Here is a 25966-nt window from a genome sequence, read left to right as displayed (position 1 = left end):
AGATCTATGGGAATCCATTTCTCTGATATCTATCTCTCTGTCACTCTGCTCATCTTTTCTATTTCGATTTCTTGGCTGCTGTTCTCTTTGCTTTTCTCTCTCTCTCTCTTTGCTTTTCTCACTCCTTGCTTGTTTCTCTCTTCTTTTTGCATTTCTCTTTACTTTCCTCTCTCCTTGCTTTTCTCTCTCTCCTTGCTTTTTTTTCTCTTTGCTTTTCTCTCTCTCTCTCTCTCTTTGCTTTTCTCTTTACTTTCCTCTCTCTTTGCTTTTCTCTCTCTCTTTCTCTCTCTGGCCAACTCGCTTTTTTTCTCTCACCTCCTCTCTCTCTCTCAAACGTTTTTCTCTCCCTCTCTTCTTAGTTCTTATACACATCATTTCTCACCAGTTATCCTCATCAAACCGACATCATGACATCACCAACTTTGCATCAAGATAGAATCTTCATGGGAGCACTTAATTTCGCTAAGCTAACGTAATAAGCCAGTTCGTAAATAGCTTTGGAACGCATGACCCCCAAATATCCACAGATCTTTTACATGATGGATACGTCCCACTTGTGCATTTCAGAATTTTCACTGTCGAAGTGATGGAGGTGCTTCATGAATACTTTTTGTTTGCCCTCTTGAGAAGAATACTTCCACCTGTGTATCAGGTAAATGTACTGTCGGTACATAAATAAATACTAATTACATAACTTTCATGAGCACGATACGAGTATCCGTCTCAATAGTTTTACAATTTGGGAATGAATGCCCTTTATCTGCACATGCGCAAATCCTAATTACGAACTCGCTTATTGCACATATTCCACTTTTAGAGCACTCTCTAGCGTCAAATCGGAGCCAGACAATATACACAAGCTAAACCTATTATGTGAATTTACATGATGTATTTATTCCATGATGTCATACATTGCAACCACAATTGCTGCCATGAGAACATAGCAAATGAAACCCCCCCTCAGCCGATGAGTGTGTCCGTAGTCCAGGACCTTATTCACAAGATCTTGGACCAGTGTCCCCCCTATGGTACTAGCATCACCACCATCCCTCCTAGACCTGGTCTTAACGGTAGGACTTCTGGTAGCGGGCACGGGCTCCTGGACCACCAAACTTCTTGGGCTCGCAGCGCCTGGGATCAGCGACCAGGAGCGCTCGGTCGTATTGGATCAGGATGTCCTTGATCTCTTTCTTGGAGGCTTCGTCAACGACTGCAGAATGACAAAATAAAACAAAATTCTACGTGTGAGCAAAGCAATTATCCATGTCAAATATAGGTGAGACCAACAACAAAAACATACATGCCAACATTTGAAAATCAGAAATCTGTACAAATTATGCTATTTTAAAAAAAAAGAGGAACAATCCTAACTCTCCTATTCAATACTACAGACACATTTGTACAGGAAGAGGAACACCTGCATTAAAATGATAATTATCTTCTCCCAAAAAGAGGAATGTTCCTCTTTAATCTGAACAGTTGGCATGTATGCAAAAATAGTAATAATAACATTACAGTTTATAAAGAGAAGGTCGAGTTCTGGGGCGAGGTGACAAATAATTTGTGAGCGTTATCATTGTTATTATGCAAGTGTGGAAGAACATCAGCGAAAAAATGTTCCCTGAAAAGCATGACTCTTCAAATTCTAAATATGACAATTTATGCCACATGTTTGTGTAGTCCCATATACATCTTTCTGTGTACAGTGCTTTTTACTTTACCAAGACTGGACCAAATTTATCATTTCGATGACTCCAGAACCTTGCAGTACACACAAATACTTATAAATACTACATTATTGATACTACATGATCAACTTTTTCTGATCGATTTCACACAGTTTCTTTCACATTACAGTCGCATGACCAGAACTCTAACTTTATCTTTAAGACTCAAATATCAAACTTTCACCTTAAAGTCATGTCCCCATACGTTATAGTAAACAAACCCCCATCCCCCCCCCCCCCCCCACCCCCAATTGCACCTCACATCTCTGTACTTTATACACTATCCAGGGAATAATTTTCCTCAATTTTTTTTGATTAGCCATTTCAGCTGATGGATAAATATTTCAAATGAAATTCTGTACATTTCTATGGAACAAATGCATAGCAAATTGCATTGCGGTACCAGGAAAAATATTCCCTGCTATCTAGACAGATAGAATCAATTTTTTGTAAATTTCAAATAATAGCACTCGTCTCCTCATCAGAGAACTGAATTAATGTCCATGCCATGTTCAAACCATGTTGGTCAACAGCCCTTAAATTTCAATACTTTTAGGGCAAGACCACTATTCTGCAGGGCACATTCCTATATATATTACAGCACAAATAGGAAGAATTAGAAAGGGCACAAAAATTCTCCAAGGCCAATGAGAGGGGCATTGAGGCCAATTAAAAGGAACTATGAACATGACGGACAAAGAAAGCGGACAAAATATACAGTTCCTCAGGTAGACAAAGGAACTTCCCTTCACTGCTAGTATGTAAAAATGTGTAGAACGGGTTTCACATGACATATTCATCTGTTCTACACATTTTTACATACTAACAGTGAAGGGATCTTCCTTTGTCTACCTGAGGAACTGTATATTTTGTCCGCTTTCTTTGTCTGTCATGTTCATAGTGAGGGCATCCACGGCCATGGCATTGGTGGCCTTGGATTAATTTAAGCCCTGGGTCAATGATACCTTTGCCCAACACTTTTAACAACAGTGAAAAAAATAAACGGGAGCTCGGGGCGAAATAGCCCCCGAAATAGCCCCCGAAATGCACAAAACAGCCCCCGAAAATCAGAAAAGAGCCCTCGTAAATTTGCATAGAGTGCAATGCAAAAGAAATTTTAAAATGTTATTTTCATGCAGGCAAGCTTGAAAAGTAGCCCCCCAATTTTTTTTATTGGGTACTCAAAAATAACATAAAAGCCAACTGGCTATTTACAATCATGTACAGGAATGTGAAATGACAAAAACATCATATAGTCCACTACAACTCAAATATAAACTTTTTAAAATGGAGGCTTAACTTGCCATATTTGGCTGCTGTTTAACAATAGTTGAACATAATACTTACTAACCCTGTAAGTTGGGGCTCTGATCGGATCGGAAGATCGGAGCGACACCCTCGCACCTTTGATCGGTATCGGATCGGAAGAGCGACAAAAAAAAATCGGCCGATTTTTTTTTTTTTTTTTTTTTTTAAATGACGAAATTTTTCAAGTTTTTGGCTATCAAATGCTCAAAAAAAGTTCATGGCTGGGATTATTTTGTCATTTGGAGTTGTTGTAGACCATGTTTGTTGATATTTTGTGCCTTTTCATGACTTTGAAATTAATAATATTGGTCTAAGAGCAGAGGCAAAACATGCGGGCCGCCATCTTGGATTATAATGTAGGTATTTTTTTTTTTTTTAATGACGAAAACTTTCTAGTTTTTGGCTATCAAATGCTCCAAAAAAGTTCATGGCTGGGATTATTTTGTCATTTGGAGTTGTTGTAGACCATGTTTGTTGATATTTAGTGCCTTTTCATGACTTTGAAATTAATAATATTGGTCTAAGAGCAGAGGCAAAACATGCAGGCCGCCATCTTGAATTATAATGTAGGTATGCATTATAATCCAAGATGGCGGCCCTCATGTTTTGCCTCTGCTCTTAGACCAATATTATTAATTTCAAAGTCATGAAAAGGCACTAAATATCAACAAACATGGTCTACAACAACTCCAAATGACAAAATAATCCCAGCCATGAACTTTTTTGGAGCATTTGATAGCCAAAAACTTGAAAATTTTCGTCATTAAAAAAAAAAAAAAAAACCTACATTATAATCCAAGATGGCGGCCCGCATGTTTTGCCTCTGCTCTTAGACCAATATTATTAATTTCAAAGTCATGAAAAGGCACTAAATATCAACAATCATTGTCTACAACACTTCCAAATGACAAAATAATCCCAGCCATGAACTTTTTTAGAGCATTTGACAGCCAAAAACTTGAAAATTTTCGTCATAAAAAAAAAAAAAAAAAAAAAAAAAAAAAAAAAAAAAAAAAAATTGCCGATTTTTTCCCGATCATTTTAATTGATCGGCGATCGGAAATTTTTCCCCGATCACCCCTGATCGGATCGGTATCGGCGGCCAATCCGATGATCGTTTACAGGGTTAATACTTACACTTCTGGTAATAAGCAACCAGAGACTTGGAGATAGCTTGCCTGATGGCTGAAAAGGAAATCACAAAATAAAAATTAATTGGATACAGATTTCATGTTCTCATAGAAAATGACTACAAAGGAATTCATTGATAAATATCTATGTAATTTATCGTTTTACAAACAAAATACACAAATCCTCCATTTTGAGACAGACATGAGGTCAGAAAATGTAATCTGACTTTCCAAAGATAAAGCCGTGTTCACACACAACATTTTCCGTGATTAGGCGTGATTAGTTATACTGTTTCGGGATAGTTATACTGTTTCGAGATAGTTATACTGTTTCACGATAGTTACACAATGAAATTGTGTGTGTGGACGCTTACTAACGATACATCGTATAACGAAACGTTGTATAACGAAACGATGCCCAAAGATGCGTTTCGTTATACGACGTATAAATAATCACGCCTAATCACAGAATGTGTTGTGTGTGGACGTAAGTAGTATAACTAGTCGAACTAGAACGGTATAACTGGGCGGGGCTTAACGTGACCTCGATCGAAAGGAGACCTCATTTCCGCTTCCATTTCATGATCGCAGTAGCAAACTGTGCACCTATACGACATTTCACTGTAGAGTTTCATGATTACTTCCTTCTGTGTGTGGACATCCTAGAATTTATACAATGATTATTTATACGACGTTTCTTGTGTGTGGACACCCTGAAATTTATACGATGATTCTTTACAAGACGTTTCGTTATAGAGTTTCGGGATGAATTGTTTTGTGTGTGGACATGCTGACAGATGCGTATGACTTAAGCCTGTCTGTAGTACTAGTTTGGCCAGGGGGGATTAGGCCTTCATGGAAGGTTAATGACAGGTGGTTATCTCATCAAATCAGCTCTTAATTAACATAAGAAAAAGTGGACCATGGGGGATCAAAAGGTACTGCCTACCACGGCGAGCCCAGATTCCAGTATGAACTCATTTTCATACATAACAAGCTACGGAAGCTTGCAAAGAGGTCACAAACAATTAGACTTTGATTATTTATTGCTTTGCCTCACTATTTATAAAGGTAAAAAAACTAAATAAACTGAGATTTGAACCCTCACAGCAACTCCAAGGTTCTATTCGTAACACACTGTCCTTACCAATTGAGCTAACAACGAGTTGATGACAACTTGATTTGTATAATTACTATCACCCTATTGACCACCCTACCGGATTCCACGTGCGCATGCACTGGTTTCCTTCAGGAGTGCGCGTGCGCAGGTTTCCCTCACGAGCTCAATCTGGGCTCGCCGTGGTATGAAAAAGACGCGTACTGCTTAGCCAATGTTTGCTATATAGAGGGCGCAAGTATCTACAAGTAGTGCAGTCCCACTTTAAAGAATTCCCTCTGTATATTTGGGTGATGCTTACCATAGATCTGTGCGATACGTCCACCTCCCTTGACTCGCACCCTGATGTCTACAGCAGAGAAGCGGTCCTTACCCAGGAGATACACAGGCTCCATAAGCTAAAAATACAACAAACACAAGGGCATGAAACATATACAATCCTTCATCATTTTCAAAAACTCGGTGCCAAGGTCAGACGATCATCTTTGTCTGATTATTTTGTCCGCTTTTACATTGCAAACATTGTACAATTACCGGTAGTCCTTGGGACTACTAATTCATAGCCAGATGTCAAAACGAACGAAAGAAAAAATCCTGGGCCAAGAGATACACAGGCTATCAACAGAAAAACAAGACTGATACCAACATCCTTTATTATTGGCAGCCTTCAACAAGTACACTGTAGTCAGAAAATTGTTCATGCTTGGTCAGATTGGGAGGTGATTACTAAGAATCAAAGCAACTTTCAGGTTGAAAGTACCTGTGACCTTTTCTCTATCCTTGTCAGAAACTTTGCAAGGAGTGGGAGGAGGGGGGGGGGGGGGGAGTTGGCTATTTCAGAAATTCCCTGTACTGAAAAATTACATGCTAGTTATACTTACTGGCCACACGTGACTTAAATAATTTTTCTGTTAAATACAAAAATCATGCTCTTTTGTAGTGACAAATACATAAGTTTGAGATGAAAATAAAATAAAAAAAGAACAGATTTTAAATAACATTGATCTCCTCAATTGCTCTGTAATCATTTTCCCACCCTTACTAATTTCAAAACTTTGATCCAAGAGCAAACACTGAAGATTACCCCAACACTAAATCTAACCAAATCACAATTCCAATCACAACACCAACACAAATCCTAAATCTTTGACAAAATAAAACTGACAGTGAGAGTCACAGGAGTAAATGTTATATCATAAATTATTTACCTTTGATTGGAGGGCCAGAGGCTGGACGAGCTCCAGAGGGTGACCGTTGACCTTTAGTAGTCCATTGCCTTGCTTGCAATGGGCAACAGCTGTGGCCGTTTTCTAATAATGGAGAAATAATAGAGATCATATTAGTAAATTCACAGTATTCATATTAGTAAATTGAACAAGGTTTTGGGGTGCGAGACAGCAATAATAAAAACTGTCAAAAGTCAAATAATCAGAAAGCATAATGAGGTTTACTTCTAAAGGTCAGGAGTTATTTTTTAGCACGGTTTTGAACCCGTTCTCACTCACTTCGTTGGAGCGCTCTGGAGCGCTCTAACTAAGACCCGCTCCTCAGGAGCGGTTCTTAGGTGAATGAGAACGCTCAAAGTGGTCCAGGAAGCGGACTTCTGGACCGCTCCAGAAGTCCACCTTCCGAGGTGGTCTTGAGGAGCGGGTCTTATTAAGAGCGCTCCAGAGCGCTCTAACGTGCAATGTGAACGGAAAGCGTACTTTGAACGGAAGTGACGTTCCGCGCGATGATTGATCGGGCAGGCACTACACATATACATGTATACGGGACGCGTCGCGAACGGGACATCAGGTGACATAGGGTTTGGATTCCGCGCGCGAAAAAATTGACCCGCTTACCTGAGCTGCCATAGCAACAAGACCACTTTGACTCGTGGAGCGGTTTGAGCCATAAAAACTGCTCGGAGTGTGAACGCTCGTAAACCGTTCCTCAAGACCCGTTCCTCTGGAGCGGTCTGGAGCGGTCTAACTAAGACCACTTTCAAAGTGAGGACTGCCTTTTGATTGATATACAATTTACACAATTATTATACAATTTCTGGAAGACAATTTCTGGAAGACTCTGGATCGCAATTTTCTGGGTCTGTATGCATGATGAGTGCATGGGTCCCCTGTAAAAAATATGAAAACTGCATTGGAAGGAGGGCATATATTATTGGGTAGGGAATAGGGATAGTGGCAAGCTCTACATATAATATTGAAGATAACAAACAATAAAAAGCTCTTGTTTATTGGAGATTTTTTTTTTTTTAATAGACCTATATGCAGATAAGAGTAAACCAACCAAATTTTGAACAAGAATGGTAACTTGAAAACATTACAACACAAAAAGATCACATAGATCTAACAAACATGAGTAAACACTACACTCGGCCACAGCGCAACAACGTTAAGACTCTGTAGTACAATAAAACATTAATTCTGCTACTACATATGCAATGTCCGTTTCTTTCTTCACTGCCATAAATTGAGTTTGACTGCAGGGCAAAATCTCAAGGATGGATTTCCCTCAAATTTCTTTGAAAATCTTACCAATAGCAGCAAATTTATCATGCATTGCTGTTTTCACAATTTTTAGTTTTGTTGGTAGCATTCACCTTTCAAGTTCTTTCCTTTTTAGGGAAAGCTCTCATTGAATTTGGCAAGAAATTGGCAAGAAATTGAATGTCTGTGTCATTGGCATTACATTGTGGCATGTCACATGTCATTTTGATGTGGGCATTCACAATAATTAATTCACAACTGACGCAAATCAAAGTTTAGGTAGTCCTTTCTTCAACAAAAAAAAGTTAGAATTATGTTGTGACTTGTCATGTCAGTTGTGAATATTGACTGAACTTTGAATAACCAAGTCTCTCAAATCAATACTAATTTACAGAATATTTTCAGGAAGTCTCCACTGACTTATGTCTGTGTCTGCATGTTATTTGTGTTAAATTGTTTGTAGAGTCACACAATTTGCGAATTGCAACACACAGTCTGAGGGCGCGTTCGGTCGATTGCAAAGGCCAAAGTAAAAAACAAAGACATTGTACTATACACTTTCTCACAGGTTTCACGGCAAACTGCTGCAAAATATAATTGCATACCGTTCGGACGGTGGGCCTGAAAATGAGTATTGTCCGCATAAACTAGGATATCCTAGTGAACGCGGACAAATTGCGTTCTAAGAAATAAGGATCATCCTAATTTTCGCAGACGTTTTTTTTTGCGAAAAACGGAATCCGCGTAAGGAAATAACCCCAGTTCACGGTCTACTTTTATAGGTTATCCATCTTCCCGAAGATTTATCGCTCATAACGTGAAGTCTCTGTTCAAAGTCAATGTAAAATGCATCAAGAAAATCATCACGGAATCCGTTTTACGCATCGCCAATGCAGGGATCAGAAATATGAAACCTCTGTGAAAATGCGGACGATCCTAAAAAAAAATTAGGACGAGTCTGTTTGCGTTTACAAAGACGATCCTTATTTTCGGACCAGCGCCCCTACTGATCCTCATAAAATTCACATCAGTAATTCACATTATTGATGATCATCAATACGGACTCTAACTTCAAGCGTGCATGCAGGCCCCCCACCCATGTCTTCGTTTTTACAATGAAAAATAGGCCTACTCCAAAAAAGATAAGATTAAGAAAATTGACACAAAAAAGGCAAGATAACCACTAGATCTAGGTCTATTAAATCATGACCATTCATTATTTGAACAATTGTTGAAGATTTAGTTGATTTTTGGCATGTTATAGTAGAATGTCTCCTTGCCCAAGTTACAGTCCAAAGAATGGTCACTCACACATGTCACACAACACAGCCCACTTCTGAACCATGCCATGACATCCATGGGCATGCCTGGCCATGCGATTGGGATTGTGAGCTAGCTCCGTTGTTTCATTCTTTTTTTTTCAACTTCATGAAATAGTCTACGACTAACATCAAAATTGTTATGAACATGTTATTGTTGGATCATTAAGACTTGATTGTAAACCTGAAAGTGATGTAGAATGCTGCCCACTCAAAATAACAAACATCAACAACATCAACGTGGTGTTAATTTGCATGCAATGCCATGCAGCCTTCTTGACTCGAGCATCCGCAACAATCAATTTCAACTAACACGAAAGAGCACACTTGGGACTAAAAACAAGTGAAAAATGGATACCTTTCTGCCGAACACTTGCACGGATTGGGCTGGTGTCTTCTCTTTTTCCGCCATTGTTCTGTATCATAGCAAGAGAAATAACAAGGGTAATGTTAAGAGATGTGTTTAAAAGGCGATTTTGTCATAATGATAGTGGATATTTACAATAATAAGTCAATTTATGATAGATTATTTCATTCATCGTGTACCTCTGTCTGTGGTTGACCTGAAAAGGAAGTTGAACGGGTTTCACGTGGTGAGGTCAAACGATAGCTAGAGTCAACCTGACATTATTCCGATTATAGAGGTATCGGGGGGAGGGGGCTGGAGGGCGCGGGGATCGGAGGGGAAGGGGAGGGCTTTGATATAGATCTAGATCAAAGTATTCTTTATTGCATTCATTCCGTACAAATGAAAAAAATTATACATCATACATCTTCATTTATATACATTACATCATACATACATATATCAACATCAAAAATCTTCATTGATATACATAACATTATACAAATGTAAAGAAAATTGTACACCCCTCAGAAATCGATGATACAGCTAAATACACAGTAGGGGTCTATATAATGTTTTGAAATAAATTATACTGAAAATAATATTCAATCAGTATAATAAATTTAAAGACGTTATGTTTTCATTTGTACTGAATGAATGCAATATGCTACAAAACAAACAAAGACAACCATAAATCATGGAGAATTAGGTTAGCACTCCCCTTGAAAAGGACGAAATTCATCTTCGGGTGACAACACACGAATTGCCACTTACTTTGTGGCATCTCAGCACGTTTTTTCCCCTAAGAAAGTAAGATAAAGATCTTTCTTTCCAAAAAGTCATAGTGCATATATTGTACTCACTTCAAATTGAAGAATAAAAATGATGATGCACTCGATCACTATTAAAGGGGAAGTCCACCCTGAAATTAAGTTAGTTTTAATAGGGGTAGAAAAATGAGAGAAACAAGTCAGTGAAAGTTTGAGCAAATTCCGATTAAAAATAAGGAAGTTAGGATTTTTTAAGTTGTGATCAATCAAACACAAATTGGCAACTCTATGACGTATCATGCGAGCTCAACTTCCATTTGCTCAGTACTAAAAAAATCTAAAATTTTCATTTTCCCTCGTTGAAGAAAAATTTCAACCATACATGCACCCTAAATATAATAATTGCAAATATGTTTCTATACTCCCCCTGCAAGGAACAAATATATATTCCGTCATCAATAACGAAGAAAATATGATTTTATGGAATATTATGCACAAAGCAAATGAAGGAGAGCTCGTATAATAAGTCACAGAGTTGCCAATTTGTATTTGATTGATCACAACTTCAATCATTCATAACTTTCTTATTTTCATTCAGAATTTGCTCAAACTTTCACTCACCTGATTTTCTTATTATTCTGCCTCTATCGAAACAAACTTATTTTGGGGGGTGGACTTTCCCTTTAAAAAAACAGGGGGCGGGGGTTGAAATGGGCGACATTGAATGCAGAATGTGATTGTCTAGGAGGTATTATGTGTCCCTGTAACAATGATAATAAAAATAATAACAATATTAACAAATAGTAACAATTAACAGCAATAGTAGGGGAAAATATAATAATAATAATGATAATGAGAAGAAGGAGAAGAAGAAGATGATGAAAAAGAAGAAGAAGAAGAAGAAGAAGAAGAAGAAGAAGAAGAAGAAAAAAAAAAAAAGAAGAAGAAGAAGAAGAAGAATCACACTTAATTCAATTACCCCCGGCCCCCATTTGAGTCTTTTTCACTCTCTGCTTCACCGTTTTTTTTTAAAGATGAGGCTGAGTGCTTATATTGCTTAAAAATAGGTCTGACTTAAAATTTCTGGAGAGTATTCCAAGTTTTTCCAACTAGTATTTTACCTTTCTTTTCTTAATAATTAGACAAATGAAAACTGAAGAAAAAAACTGAACACTTCCCACTTCAGAAAAAGTTGATGAAAATTGTCACAGCATAATTTATATAAGTATTGCCTGATTGGTGTGTAATGCAAGGTTCTCAGGAGTCATCAAAATGATAAGAAATTTGGCCAGTCTTGGTAAAGTAACAAATCCCCTCCAAACTATAATGGGAGGTCCCCAAATTCCACATTATTTATTCTCTTATCAATATTCGTCTTCAAACACTTTTTGGGGGATCTTTGCAGAAGTGGCTTTTAAATGACATCCTCTTTCACATTATGATACAATTTAAGTGATATTTTTGCCATCAAATTTTTGGCAACTTGGGGCTCCCAACACATTTCCCTCCCTCCTTGTCCATCTCCTTCTTCTAATTCGACACAATCACCTTTCTCTCTTTCTCTCTCTCTCCCTCTCTACCTATATCTCTCTTTCTCCCCCCCCCCCCCCTCTCTCTCTCTCTCTCTTTCTCTCTCTCTACCTATCTCTTGCTCCCTCTCTCTCTCTCTCTCTTTCTTCCTCTATCTATACATATCTCTCTCTACCTATCTCTCTTAATTCCTCTCTCTCTCTCTCTCTCTCTCTGTCTCTCATCCGATGCCCCCCCCCCCCCCGCCCCCCCCCCCCCCCCCCCCAGTCAGCCCAGCTCATGAGCCCATTCAAACGGCTGGACCGCTATATACGCGGCCACTGATAAACGTGATCATGTTGACTTAACGTTATATTATGCATCTAGTTAAAAAAAAAAAAACATGAATGATAAAGAATACATAATAATATCCTATAATGTTATCTCTATATTAATATTGATTGAACAGTGTCATGTTTGCAGGCCTTTTCTTAAGAGATCAAAGTTACCTTTTAGTTTTAGGGGCATAACATTATTTTTATAGCATTATTAAAAGCGACTTAATTTTCAAAAGGGTTTTGAAGTGCAGATTATATTATTTGCAGGGATCTTTGAAGCTAATTTTTTTAACATGTGATAATTAAGTACAAGACAAAATGATCACCAATGGGTTTTCCTTCGCCTGTGGTCCAATTTTAAGTTTTTTTTAATTTTCAGGTTCGATCAATCGTTGTGAATTGCAATAGTGTCCAATATTCCGAAGGTTCATTTAATTCCGAAAACGATAAAGACTATTGTGTTCTATTGCATTTTCGGAATTACGTACCTTTGAATTTTTCGCTATTATAAATTACAATTATGTATAAACTCGATTTAGTCCAGGCCATTTTTTTAAATATGAACCTTTGGCCCGGACCTTTGGAAAAAAAAATTATGTAGCCCATTTTCACTATGGAAATTATAATGTTCATTTTTTGACGAGTACATCGTATATAATGGAAGTGATGAATTTTTAAAGGAACCTTACCCCAAGAAATAACTTTACTTATTCTAAGAGGTTTATTGTATTCTTGTTCACTAATCTACAACTTACAAGGTGCACCAAAGTGTTTAAAGCAAGAGCAATTAATGTACAGTTTCTCAGCACGACACGAGCATCGCCATTTTCTTGATAACGCGACGTACTATATTATGATATCGTTTATCATAGACAAGTAAATGTATTTAAATGTATGGATGCTTCCTTTCTCGGTGCATGATGAGGCATTTCATTCACCTGTTATACATTTGTATACTTTATATTGCCAGAGCGCAAATTGCATAATAACGTGGTGCTCTGTTGAGGTGAAGGTTTCTCATTAATGAAATGAAATGAAATTCAATTCAATTCAAATGAACATTTATTTTCTTCCAAACAATACAATTTATAAGTAGGAACATAAATATAATTAAAGAACTTGTATTACAAGGAAAAAGGCGCGAAACCCGATAAGCATAGCTTGTAAAGGGCACGCCCGAATACATAAATACAATTATAAATGGGAGAAAGGAAGAAAGGAAGAAAGGAAGAAAGGGATAGGCAAAGAGGAGCGGAGAATAGAGAGCTTGGAGAAAGAGAAAAGAAGAGGACTGCAACAAAGTAGCAATGGAGTGTATGGCATGCATACACAACATAATGGCAATATATAGGTGAAGAGGATAGTGTTGAAATATTTGACTGCATATATACATATATATATATATATATATACATACTTCTTTACAAGTACATGCATTTATACAACATAGCCCTATACATACATACATGTATGTTTACATAATTATACACATGCATACAACACATATATATATACTTATACATCAATATACATCCATATACATCCCTTATACAATACAAATACACACTCGTCAACCTAATTGGGTATAGGGATAATACTTATGAATAATGCTCCCCTGTTATATATTTTTGACCAAACATAATCTTTTCAGCTATCAGTTTTCCTCATTGGAAAATAAAAGTTTTGTTATTGATTTAAAAATGATCTTTCCAACTAAAGCTTTGGGCATGATACATGAGTACAACTTCAACTGGTACGTCATATTTTCAAGACAATGGCTGCACCCATGCAAGTCATGCCACTGCAGGTATAACTTGTTTATATTGGTATGTTTTTGTTTTTGTTTTATTTATTTCAATACTGTGAGTTTATTTTAAAAACATGCTTTCTGCCGCAAGGCTTTTTTTCAGCACGACCGTATACAAAAGAAGACAACATTACACAAAATAATATCTTTTAAAATAACTATAGTACAATGTATTATTATTAATATTATTATTATTATTATTAAAATTATTATTTATTCGGCAAAAACAAAGAAATCATTGAATACAAAACAAGAGTACATTTGGAAAAGTGTCACATGGATAACGCCAGTACACAGATTTTGGACGATATAAGTTATTAATTTGAATGCCTCGGGCCCCCCAATATTATTGGTTTAAACGATATACCCTATACAAACCAGCTATATATAATAGGCCTATCTTAAAGACTCTATTGGATTTACAAGCCCTCAAAAACTGATCTCATATAAATTATGTCTGTAGCAGCAAGATGAGTTTATGAAAGTGTACAAAATTTCAAATCAAAAGACTTTGAGGTTTTCCTTTTATAAGTGAAAATTGAACCCCTCAATTTGTTCACAACAAATGGGTTAAAGAAAACATGACGGCAAGTTGCAAACTAAAAATGTCTGTAATTTTGCCAATATGAATATCTTGCGTTCATACTTTAATGAATATTTGGGATTGTAATTTTTTAAACAACATTTTGGCCCCTTTCACAAGTTTTGAATCACCAAGCACATCCCAGCAACGCCCTTTAAATGCTAAAACGTTCTTCCTGAACGTAAAACCATTCGTCTAGATAGTCGCTGGAAGGATTCTGTCTTACCTATCTCATCTTTATCTAAAATGGCATTATCCGGATTGAAACAATCCTCTGCTTTTAGATAAACCAAGATTTGCTCGTTATTTCTAAATTTGCCAAGGAAACGTTTTATCTCAGCCCTCACTTCTTCCTTATCCGTTTCTACTTGAGATGAAAACCAGTTTAACTGAGGACCAATACGAGAGAGCAGTAGTAGTCCGATCGCATTCACAACGCTGGGTACATCTGCAATTTCCATTGTAATCACCATGTGATGAAAAACAAACATTGCCAATAAAGTTAGAGTAATGATTACAGCTACAAGTTTAGTTACTTCTACATAAACAGGTTTATACATCGCGATGTATTTTAAGAAGAGTTTCCACGGGACATGGGGTATGTCGTCTTCATTTATGATTAGTGAAGAAGCTTTCCTTTCAACTGAAATAGCTATTTCAATAAACATGCGAAGACGAGTCTTATAAACATCATAAAATCGAATGAATATCTTGAGGACGAAGACTGCAAATATTACTCCTGCATAGAATACTCCTTGCGTGGTATTGTAGTTCATCAAAAGACCGATGGCAGTAAATGCACTAATCTCGATTACGTAAATGGTAACTAAATTTGCCATAAGATTTGTATAGACCATCACTGAACAGCATATCAAGAATTTTAAGAAATGACAAAAATATTGATAAGTTCTATTGAAATCTTTATCACCAGCACCAGCAGGGATGAAGGATTCTAATGGTTGAAAAGGAACATGTAAAAATGGTACTGAATAAAAAAGCAATGATATGAAAAATGGTGTAATCATGAAGATAGAACTCCAGCTATAATGAGTGAAGAAGTAAGACCACAATGGAGGATAGAACAGCGTTTGGAAGCGGTGGAGGACGTAACCGCCAAACTTGTTTAACTGAGAACCAGAAGATTCGACTAGCGAAGGAAGATGACGATCTAGATCTTTAGAGACAACTTGGTGCATGATAGTCTTTGTATTCTTGGGAATAGTCCAAAATGATCGAATAAATTTGACAAAGGCGCTCATGTAACCGTGAGAGCGTTCTTTGGAAGATGTTAAAATCGTAAAAACTACTGTGCATATCCAAAAGCAAAGTGACATAATAACACCAAACAATACAGTTAGTATTGTATCAAGAGAAGAAAAACTGTGAAAAAACGTTTCATTTAAACGACGAATAAAAACTTCTCCTTCCAAAGCAATATACACAAACCAGCGTGTGTATGGCAGTAAAGTCAACAAAATAATGTAAAACAAGCTTCTCAAAGTTACGAAATTTCGTCTGTCACTCCAGGAATGAAAGAGGAAATGATGAACCCCAAGCGGTATGTCTGTTTTAGCTTCCACAAGTACTTCATTTTCCAGAATCAACGGTGGATGTTTTCTTGTAAAGTTTACGAGGAGAACTGGCAAGAATCCAGTGATGAAAAATCCAATTAATCTCGGGAGATTTATCCACCACTGTTTTTCAACAAAACCAGTCGTGCCATCCATCCAGCATTGATAAATGGTGTCTATGGTCCTGGCATCGGTGATAGCCTCGCGAATTGGTTTTTTCTCAATGCATATCTTATACTCTTGCTTTGGGTACCCTTTCACTTCCTGCTCTAAGGTGAACAAAGCGACATCTGCCAAGTTTTTGAGGTAACCAACGATCATCCTTTCTTTATCCTCATCCGATTGTTTCCTGAAACAGTGGTCAGACGCCATGGGAACATCCACTTCCATGACATTGACATCCGAACCTAAGGTTCCTAGCGAAAGGTATACAAAGTCATATGGAAGAGTTAACAAATAATATCCTTTTCCTTTCAGGGCCCATATGACAGTAAACGGTTCAATAGCAGCTTCGTTTACATACAGTTGCGACATATTTTCAATATGAAGATGAAAATGTATAAAGGCACTACCTGCACGAAGCAATCGGGAAAGTGTTCGGGCATCTTCTTGAACTGTCGTTGGTATAAGCTTGCAGTTAGACCTTCTACTTGAGTTCTGTTCTGCAGGAACAATTTCTGACATTTCTGTTATCTCCTGCAATGTGCTGTTCAGATTTTCTATCACATGATAATCATTGCAATAATCATCATTGTTGAGGTACGCACAATTTTTTTTGAGAAGTGGGATAAGCGTAATAAATACAAGAAAAGCAATAATTGTACCCTTCTCCATTTTCAGCCGATTAGTTGCAACATTAAAAATCAACCACGTGAACAATCTGTTCGATGCTACAACATTGTAAAATTTGTTCAAAGTACAGCTTGGGCCGATATCATTAGGGTCGACGGTCCAAAACGGCACGCATATACTCACTGCATGGCGACGGAGAGTTAAGGAGGATCGAGGGGTGGGCGGTATATAGTGCAGTGGCGGTGGAGCTAGCGTCTGCCAAAGTTGGAGGGGGCTGGGGTGGGGAGGGGAACAAAAAGGGCACTTCTGGAGGAAAAAAGGGGGCACCTTCAAAGGGAAACCTCAAATACATGTAACATTTTTAGACACTTACATATTGTGATTACATTATCAGGAATGATTTCAATACTTATGTCTCTCTTATATTGCTTTAGCATCATTACTTGCAGTTGAGTGTGATGGTCTGAATGTATCATTTACGAGCGAGCGAAGCGAGCCAGCAACGTTTTGTGAGGTCGGTAATGCAAAATGACATCTTATAAAGAGGACAACAACAACAACAACACCAATCATGGTGGACTTTTAGGCACATATTACGGGAAAAGGAAAAGGGGGCACTTATCAGAAGGGAAAGGACATTAGAAAAAAAAAAGAGTAGGCCTACGTGTCAAAGTTTAAAAAAGGGGGCAATTATAAGAGGTGAAAAGTTAGGCCTACACTTCTCGCACCTGAAAAGGGGCACTCACAAGAGATAGGAATAAGCACTTATGAGAATGAAAAAGGGGCACTGTTAACAGTGGGAAAGGGGCATTTGTTAAATAATAGGGGGTACCTATCAAATTTTAATAGGGGCCTTTATCGGAGTTGAAAAGTGGTATTTAAAGGGGAATTCCACCCTGATTATAATGTTTGTTTTAATATCAGTAGAAAAGTGAAAATAACACATCAGTGAAAATTTGAGAAAAATGGGACAATAAATATGAAAGTTATGGATTTTTTTTAATCCATAACTTTTCATGAAATACTTCAAATCTGTGAGTCAATTTGGCAACGCGGTCTCTAAATATGATGTCACCCCCTCACATTGTATCCTTTGTTGAATGCAAGAATTGTCATTAAATTCCATTTTGATCAAAATATATATGAATTATATTCTTCGTGCCTATCTCGATCATACGTCACGGATAACATGTTCTTTCATGCACCCCTAAGATAGGTCTATTCAGAAAAAATGGAGATTTGGGGTCAGATCAGTGGTGAATGGTAAAGGGATAACATCACATCATTCTGACCGCATTGCAATTTTTTCAAAGATTCCCTGTTTTTGACTGACAGATTCATAACTTCTTTTTTTCCCCGATCCCCAGTTTCACTGAATTGTTTCTCAAATTTGTCTGCTTCTATTCATAATACAATTTAATATCAGGGTGGAATTCCCCTCTAAGAGACAAAGAAGGGGCTATTGATAAAATGAAACGGGTGCTCTTATTTGAAAGTAAAAGGGGCAAGTGTCAAAATAAAAGGGGCACTTATCATTTATGAGAAAGTGAAGGGGCTCTTGGTGAAACTAAACAGGGGCTCTCATTAGAAAGAAAAAAGGGACACATAACGATCATAAAGCGGGCAGTTATGAGAATGGAAATGGACACTTATTGCAAATGAGAAGGGGCATCTGTCCGATTTTAATACTGATAAGGGGAAACGGTTCTTATGTAAAAAAAAAAAAATTACTTGGGGCACTTAACACAGTACGTGTAAAAATAAAAGGGGATTAGGTTCGAATAGGTGAAATTAAAGGGAAAGAGAGAGTGCGCAAGAGAGAGAGAGAGAGAGTGTGTGTGTGTGTGTGTGTGCGTGAGAGAGAAAGAGAGAGAGAGAGAGAGAGAGAGAGAGAGAGAGAGAGAGAGAGTGTGTGTGAGAGACGGAGAGAGAGTGAGTATTTTGGTTAACCACGTCATTGCGGTTTTTCGAGAATATATTTTGAGATCCTCCCCCATACGCCCCATACACACATACATCCCACTGCATATAGGCGAGAATAACAGACAACTAGATCAATACATCCCCTCATCGGTTCATCCCATTGTAAAACAGAGTAACAGAAGGAACTATCAATGCCCCGTTATCGATCGATTTGACTTATTTTAGATTGCTCCTCAGTTACAATAATACACTGTATAGTAACATTCCTATACCGTGACCTGGTATTACGTGTCATACATTTCTTTTACCATTTCGTGTCATATAATTATATAGTCTTACTTATTCGTGTCATAAAGGGTGGAAAGTATATAGTAAATGGATTCTCATCAGATAATTGGATAAGATAAATCGTCATTGTTTGGTTGATAAATCCATCCTTCATCGTGATGATTTGGGGGAAGGTGGAAAATAAGAAAGGTGAGTGAGAATGATAATCTTTTAAAGACTTTGAAATTTGAGGGTAATTGTTGTTATTGGTTGTTAGTAACTGTTGTTGGTTTGAGACTTGTATAAGACCTAAAAAAAATAATGTACCATATCTCCCTTTTTTTCTTCTTCAAATACATATTTAGTATAGTACATAGACATTTGTAACATATTATCTTGAAAACTATTTTTAGGTAGATTATTCCTGACAGGTGAAATGTGGTTTGTAAAATCAATCAACAGTCTAAAAAGTACTATACTATCTCAGCACAACCACACTATCATAGTTTAAAAGTTCTTAACATCAACATTCTATCAAATATGTCATGTAGTAATTATCGGTTTGAAACGTTTAAGAGAACTACCAAATGTGTCTTATTTAAAAAAAATATATATTACTTTAGTGTACACCGGGAGGGTTCATTAAATTTTGTAACATATTATCTTAAAAACTGTTTTTAGGTATAGACTATTCCTGACTGTGTGACATATATAATACGGTTTGTAAAATCACTCAACGTTTTTAAAAGTATATCTTCCCACAAACACATGACCATCGTAATTAAAAATTCTTAACATCACCATTCTGTCAAATTGTCAATATCATATAAACGTTCATTAAGTAATTCCATGTTTTAAAATAAGATCACTTTACCTGCTACATCATTATCAAAGCAGTCCAAAAGAAATAAAACTATAATTGTCGGAGGGACCGGCCGGAGCATAACATTGTTTTCCTAGAATTTGTTTCATTCATTAACAAGTTTTGACCTGCTCATTGGTTCTTTATTAATTGGAAATGTTTTTTGTTCAATTAGAAGAAACTGATATATATTTGCATTATTTCTTCTGCCTTATGATAGTTTTGTATGAGCAGAGTATACTCTTTAACGATAAAGAACTTTCACTCTCTCCTTTTTCAATTAGATAACTGAATGGCGATAGTGGAACAGATGAATATGTGAAGAAGTACGATGAAAGCAGTCTAATGTAAGTTTCATAGATGCATTTATTAGAATATCCTAAGCAGGCATCCAATCTTTCTAAAATGTTGAAATGGCTGGTAAACAGAACAAAATCAGGTATAACATATGGGAGAAAGTTTAAACAAATCGCATAGACAAAACAAATGAATTTTTGAGTGTATATTATGGGAAATTCTGAAGCAAAATCCTATTCTACAATGAGTCATTGAAAATGTATTATTGTTGCTGGTCCTCCCCCAAAAGAAAAGTTCCTACCTAGTAATACATATTAGAAAAGATACTTTACTAATTACATTCATTGGAATAAATTGAGAGATTAATCCGACAGATTTACTAGTTATTTTCTTCCGGCTGTTCTTGCACACCTCGGCAGCTTGTATTCAAGGTTGCAAATAGTAACCCTGCAAGCCAGCTGATAATGCTGTCCGTTTTCTTTTCCTCTTTATGTTTTTTTTTTCTGTACGCGTAGCGAATTCTTTAACTTGTAGGACCAACGTTTATGTTCAACCGTCACTTTGACATGTTTCATCTTTTTGTTCAATTTCGATTTTCTCCACATCCTGGCGTAGCATGGACGGAGCATGGATCCACAAAATAGGGAGGGACCGTTGGAACCAGGGGCGGGGGGGGGGGGATCTTAGATGAGGGATATAACATGAAAATGTCGCCCGGTCCTCTGTCTGTCTCCCTATCTCTCTCTCTCTCTCTCTCTCTCTCTCTCCCTCACCCCTTCTCCCCTCTCTCTCTCTCTCTCTCTCTCATTCTATCCTCTCCCTCTCTCTTTCTCCGTCTCTCCCTCCCTCTTTTCCGCTCTCTCTTTCTCCTTATTAAAATGTTGTAAAGGAAGATATGTCTGCAGATGAATCATTTGGATTAAATCGTTCTATATTCATTTTCCCGATTGATTCATATAAATCTAAGATGGCTTCTATGGACAAAATAATCAACATTTCAAACGGAGATTATGATTACGGTAATCTAACCAGTGGCGGGGCTAGAGGGTGGCATGGGATTCACATGCACCCCCCCCCCCCCTGGCGCCCGAACTCATTGCATTGCGATAACAGAGAGAAAATATCAAATGAAATGAGAGAGATAAAGAGAGATGCGGAAAATGGAGGGAGGGAAAAGAACTTGGAAAGAAATTGATATAGGAGTCATTCTGTATGTTCACCCCCCCCCCCTTCCCCTACATAATGATTTATGTGCTCCCCCAATGCTTTCGACTCACTTTACATTACTGTCTTAATTCATATACATGTATCATCCTTTTCGAGGATACTCGAATGTCTAATTGATATGCTTCATTCTAAGTTGCCCTCTCCTCTTCATTTTGTTTCTTTATAGGAACTGAAAAGGCTATGCCGGTGAACGATTGGAATGGGTGACATTCAGACGTTCAGCTACGTCGCCCCTCCGAAGAAGAAGAAAAAGAAGAAGAAACCCCCGGAAGACAACGAAAACCCCGAGCAGAAGAAAGATGAAGAGCAGAAAAAACAAGAACCGGAACCCGAGGAGGATGAGGAACTGGTGAAGGAAAGACAGCGACGGGAGGAATCGTTAAGGAGAGCGGAGGTTTTGAAACAGAGAAAAAAGGAAGGAGCGAGAGGGGGCAGGGGAAGAGGGCGAGGGAGGGGAAGGGGGAGGGGGAGGGGGCGCCCACCATCTCAAGGAAGGGGTGCACCACCACCGAGAAGCGCAGGTGGTGGTGATAATCAGGACAGAGGGCGAGGACGGGGAAGGGGTAGGGGAAGAGGAAGGGGTTCACGTCGGATTGGAACTGCCAGCAATAAACCGAATCTTGACAGCATCCAGGAGGGGCATGAAAGTCGGGTTTCGACGCGTCAAGCTTGGAGCAGACCAACCAGCAAAAATCGCCCACCAACGTCGAGTCAACAGGAGGAGGAGAATAGAAAAAGAGAAGAGGAGGAGAATAGAAAAAGAGAAGAGGAAGAGAGGTTGATAGAAGCTGAGAAAAAGAAACTCGAAGAAGAGGAGAAAGGGCAAAGGGAGGAAGAGGAGAAAAGGCAAAAAGAGGAAGAGAGGAAGAAAAAGGAAGAAGAAGAGAAGCGTAAGGAAGAGGAGAAGCCGAAGGAGACGAAACCTGCGACGAAAAAGTTTACGAAGGCTGCCCGGGCATCAATATTCATGAGAAGATTGTTTGGAGGCAAAAAGGAGCCAGTAGAGGAAGTGGCAAAAGAGCCTGAGCCTAAAGAGGAGGATGAAAAGCCGAAAGAAGAAAAACCAGAAGAAGAGGAACAGAAGCCAGAGGAGGAACCAAAGCAAGAAGAAGAAACACCAGCAGAGGAAGTGAAAGAAGATGAACAACCCAAAGAGGAAGAGGAACCCAAACCAGAGGAACCTATCGAAGAAGTAACAGAAGATAAGCAAGAGGACAAACCTGAGGAGGAAGCCAAAGAGGAGGAAACGAAAGAAGAGACACCAAAAGAGGAAGATGTAAAAGAGGAAGAGACTGAGAATGCTGAAGAGAAACAAGAGGTCAAGGTTGAAGAGGTACGTAAGGAGGATGAAGGAGAGGAGAGTAAATCCATCAAACAGGAGGATAGATCGATAGAAGATCAGAAGGATACAACTGAACAACCGGTACAAGAAAATCCTCCGGAAGAAACAAAGAATGACAAACCTGTGGAGGAGAATAAAACTGAAAATCCGGTGGAAGAGGAGGATAATGAAGAAGTTAAGGAGAAACAAAGGGGTATTCTGGGAAAGTTATTTGGGCGGAAGAAAAGTGTTACAAGTAAAACAGGATCGCAAGTGAGCTTACGGACTTCTAGTATGGCCAACATGAATGCTTCGCGGACTACCTTGAACAGTATTAAAGAGACCCAGGAGCCAGAGACAGGAGCTACTCCAGGATGGGGGAAGGTCAAGTCCCTGTTCAAACGTGCTAAAACACCAACACCAGAACCACCTAAAGAACCTACCCCGCCACCACCACCACCTCCTAAGGAACCCACCCCTCCACCTCCTAAGGAACCCACCCCTCCACCACCACCTTCACAAGAGGTGGCTAAGGAAGCAACCAATGATGAGCTGACCGGTGCTGTACCAAACCTTGTAGATAAGCCCTTGGGTGACAACTCAAACCGACCAATCATCATCATAAATGCCTCTGGAAGTGACTCTGAATTCCAGAAGACATTGATTGCAGCCCTGGGTGGAAAAGTCCCGGATGAAGGTGAAGAAGAACAGCCCAGGAGTGAACAACCGAACGGTAGGGTCAATGGGGGTAGGCAAGGAGGAATGCCAGTAAATCAAATGATGATGCCTATGGTCATGCCGTATCCGATGCCACCTCCACCAATGCCGTATTATGGTATGAATCCATATGGCTATGGACCCCCTATGATGCCGCCGCAACCGCAAATGCAATATCCACAAGGACAGTACCAACAGTACCCACAGCAACAGCCTCCACCACCACCCCCACAACCCCAGCAAACCTACCAACCCATCAACCAGCAACAGAGAGATTTCATACAGAACATGCCGATGAGCAGCACACATGCACAGCCGAAGAAAGAGGTCCTATCGGCAACAGAGCAGCTCATCGAGACCAACCCGGTGAGAATCATAAGCGAACCTGCGGCAAAACCACAATGGTCCAAAAAAGAACTGAAGCGCGAGGAAGTTCGTCTCCGAGTTCGGAAGAAACTTACGCAGTCGTTGCAGGAGGCCGAACAGCACACACAACTCAGTGATGAGCAGTTTGAGGACAGTGATATCGATGATGAATTTTATAATGCTACCTTGAGGAAGAAGGATCGGAAAAAGAAGAGATCGATTGCCGACTTCAACGAGCTACAGAAGGAGGAAATGGCTAGGAAAGGGAAGATAGAAGCAGCAGAGAAAGCAAGAAGAGAAATAGAACTTCAGGAGGAGATGCGTCGCAAGGTAGCGGAAGATGGGATGAACACACTCCTTGCCATGATCAATGGAGAGGAGGATCCAGATGAAAAACCTGATAAAGATGATGATGGTGGTGATGGGGAAAATGAAACTGATTCTGTCAAAGATGATCAGGGGCAGCCCAAGAAAGAACAAACAAGTTCAAAGAAAGAACCAAAGAAGACAAAGAAAGATACTTTCAAGAAGCCCTTTGATATCGAGGCCGAATCTCCCATTATATTCCCAGATGAACAAACCTATGATGACTTCAGCAGATTCGTGTCTGAATTCACCAAAGCAAATGGAGTCACTTCACCATCTCCAACAGAAGACAAATCACCTGGTATCCCTGACCGCGGGGCATCGGCATCAAGTTCAGAAAACCCTTCACCTTTCAGCATCACAATCGCAGATGAGTTAATGGCGATGATAAGCAACTCTTCAAGTCCTGCAAGAACTCCACCTGATACGAAACCAGCAACGAAAATAAGGCAGGGTTATCCTCCCTCTGTTGGGTCATCCTCTCCGGCCTCTAACTCGCAGCGGACAGAAGTTCAGCAGAGTCTGTTCAACGCCCAGGTCACACTCCTCGAGGCCAAGAGACTTCTCAGCCCACATTCAAAATGAGTTTCCAACCGCTGTATGGTCGTCATCTACAATATTTAAGAAATGTGTCAACTGGACGCTAACAATTCTGACCGATGCTCAGGTCAAACCCTGGGGTGGTATTCTCAAAAGCGGACTAACTTTAGTCCATGGTTTAATCCACCAACTTAGTATGGAATGCCAAGTGTCCATATGAATATGTTTTTGAATAATTAATAAACAACAATATAACTATGATATATTTATGTTATCACAGTAATTTAGGGACATATCAAATTGTTAAAAAATATATTCATATGGACACTTGGCATTCCATACTTAGTCGGTGGATTAAACCATGGACTAAAGTTAGTCCGCTTTCGAGAATACCACCCATAGAGGCTAGAAGACTTTTTAGTCCACGCTTACACGAGCTTCCTACAAGTCGAATTACCAGAGGTCAAGTTTAATCCACATTAAAAATCGGGGATGCCAGTTAGAATTGATAAGAGAGCCTGAAAATCACCTAGAAAGAGCTATTTTGTACACAAAAAAAGCCTAAACTATGGTCTGAAAATAAATCGTCAGGGACTGAATTCAGGTTTGTACCTGAAGACTGGCATCCCTGGAAATGAAGTCTTTAGCACAGCTCTACACATACTATTTAAATATTTAGAACTAGCAATGGTGTTGATAAAATGTGTACTTTTGTGAAAACCATTTGCCTGGCTCTTATTCATCTAAATAATTCAGATTTATCATAAAATTGGCACATGCAACAAGATTTTTTTAAAACTTGATCTTAAAGAAGTATCGCTCAAAATGTGTATTGATTGTACAGACCATTGGATGTGGTACGGAAGTCTTTGAAAAAAGTAATTGATTAGATGCTTTTTAAATGTGCAATATTAAATCTTATCTTACAGAAATATAATTTTGCAATCGGTTAATTTGTAACAGAATCAATTGCTTCTATTGATAGAACTTGATAGATTGAGATTGGAGAGAGAGACAGAAAGAGAGAGAGGGGAGAGAGAGGGGAATTAGGGAGATGTAGGGAGAGAGAGAGAGAAAGAGATAGGGGAGGGAGGGAGAGAGAGAGAGAGAGGTAGGGAAGATGAGAGATATAGAGAGAGAGGGAGATGGTGGGAGAGAGACGGAGGGCGGGAGAGAGAGGGTTGGAAGAAGTATGAAAAGGGGCAAGAGCAAGATCTGAATAGAGAAAAAGACTTTAACATGGGATCAAGAGTAGAGTTGGGGGGGGGGGTGGT

General features: G+C 38.6%; 2 protein-coding genes and 1 non-coding gene across 3 annotated transcripts; 2 read left to right on the top strand and 1 right to left on the bottom strand.

Annotated features, from left to right (window-relative positions):
* Positions 1 to 874: 874 nt before the first annotated feature.
* On the bottom strand, positions 875 to 9704 carry LOC577040 (40S ribosomal protein S16). Its single transcript, XM_774944.5, has 6 exons — positions 9637 to 9704; positions 9449 to 9506; positions 6491 to 6592; positions 5584 to 5680; positions 4173 to 4220; positions 875 to 1210 (listed from the first exon to the last, which is right to left on the bottom strand). The coding sequence occupies exons 2-6, from the start codon at positions 9500 to 9502 to the stop codon at positions 1065 to 1067; spliced, it is 447 nt and encodes a 148-aa protein (XP_780037.1). The 5' UTR covers positions 9503 to 9506; positions 9637 to 9704; the 3' UTR covers positions 875 to 1064.
* A 439-nt stretch (positions 9705 to 10143) lies between these two features.
* LOC115925749 lies at positions 10144 to 10236 on the top strand. Its single transcript, XR_004064841.1, has one exon. It is a non-coding gene; the product is annotated as a U6atac minor spliceosomal RNA (small nuclear RNA).
* An 8740-nt stretch (positions 10237 to 18976) lies between these two features.
* Positions 18977 to 24895, top strand: LOC581793 (titin). The gene is made up of 3 exons (XM_003725805.3): positions 18977 to 19206; positions 20143 to 20205; positions 21549 to 24895. Exon 3 carries the CDS (start codon positions 21582 to 21584, stop codon positions 24735 to 24737), a length of 3156 nt encoding a protein of 1051 aa, XP_003725853.2. The 5' UTR covers positions 18977 to 19206; positions 20143 to 20205; positions 21549 to 21581; the 3' UTR covers positions 24738 to 24895.
* Positions 24896 to 25966: the final 1071 nt, after the last annotated feature.

The sequence above is a fragment of the Strongylocentrotus purpuratus genome, unplaced genomic scaffold (assembly GCF_000002235.5).
Source record: "Strongylocentrotus purpuratus isolate Spur 01 unplaced genomic scaffold, Spur_5.0 spur5_scaffold_18, whole genome shotgun sequence".
Classification (NCBI taxonomy): Eukaryota; Metazoa; Echinodermata; class Echinoidea; order Camarodonta; family Strongylocentrotidae; genus Strongylocentrotus; species Strongylocentrotus purpuratus.
Note: the sequence above shows the minus strand (reverse complement) of the source record. Positions and strands in the feature narration are given on the sequence as shown.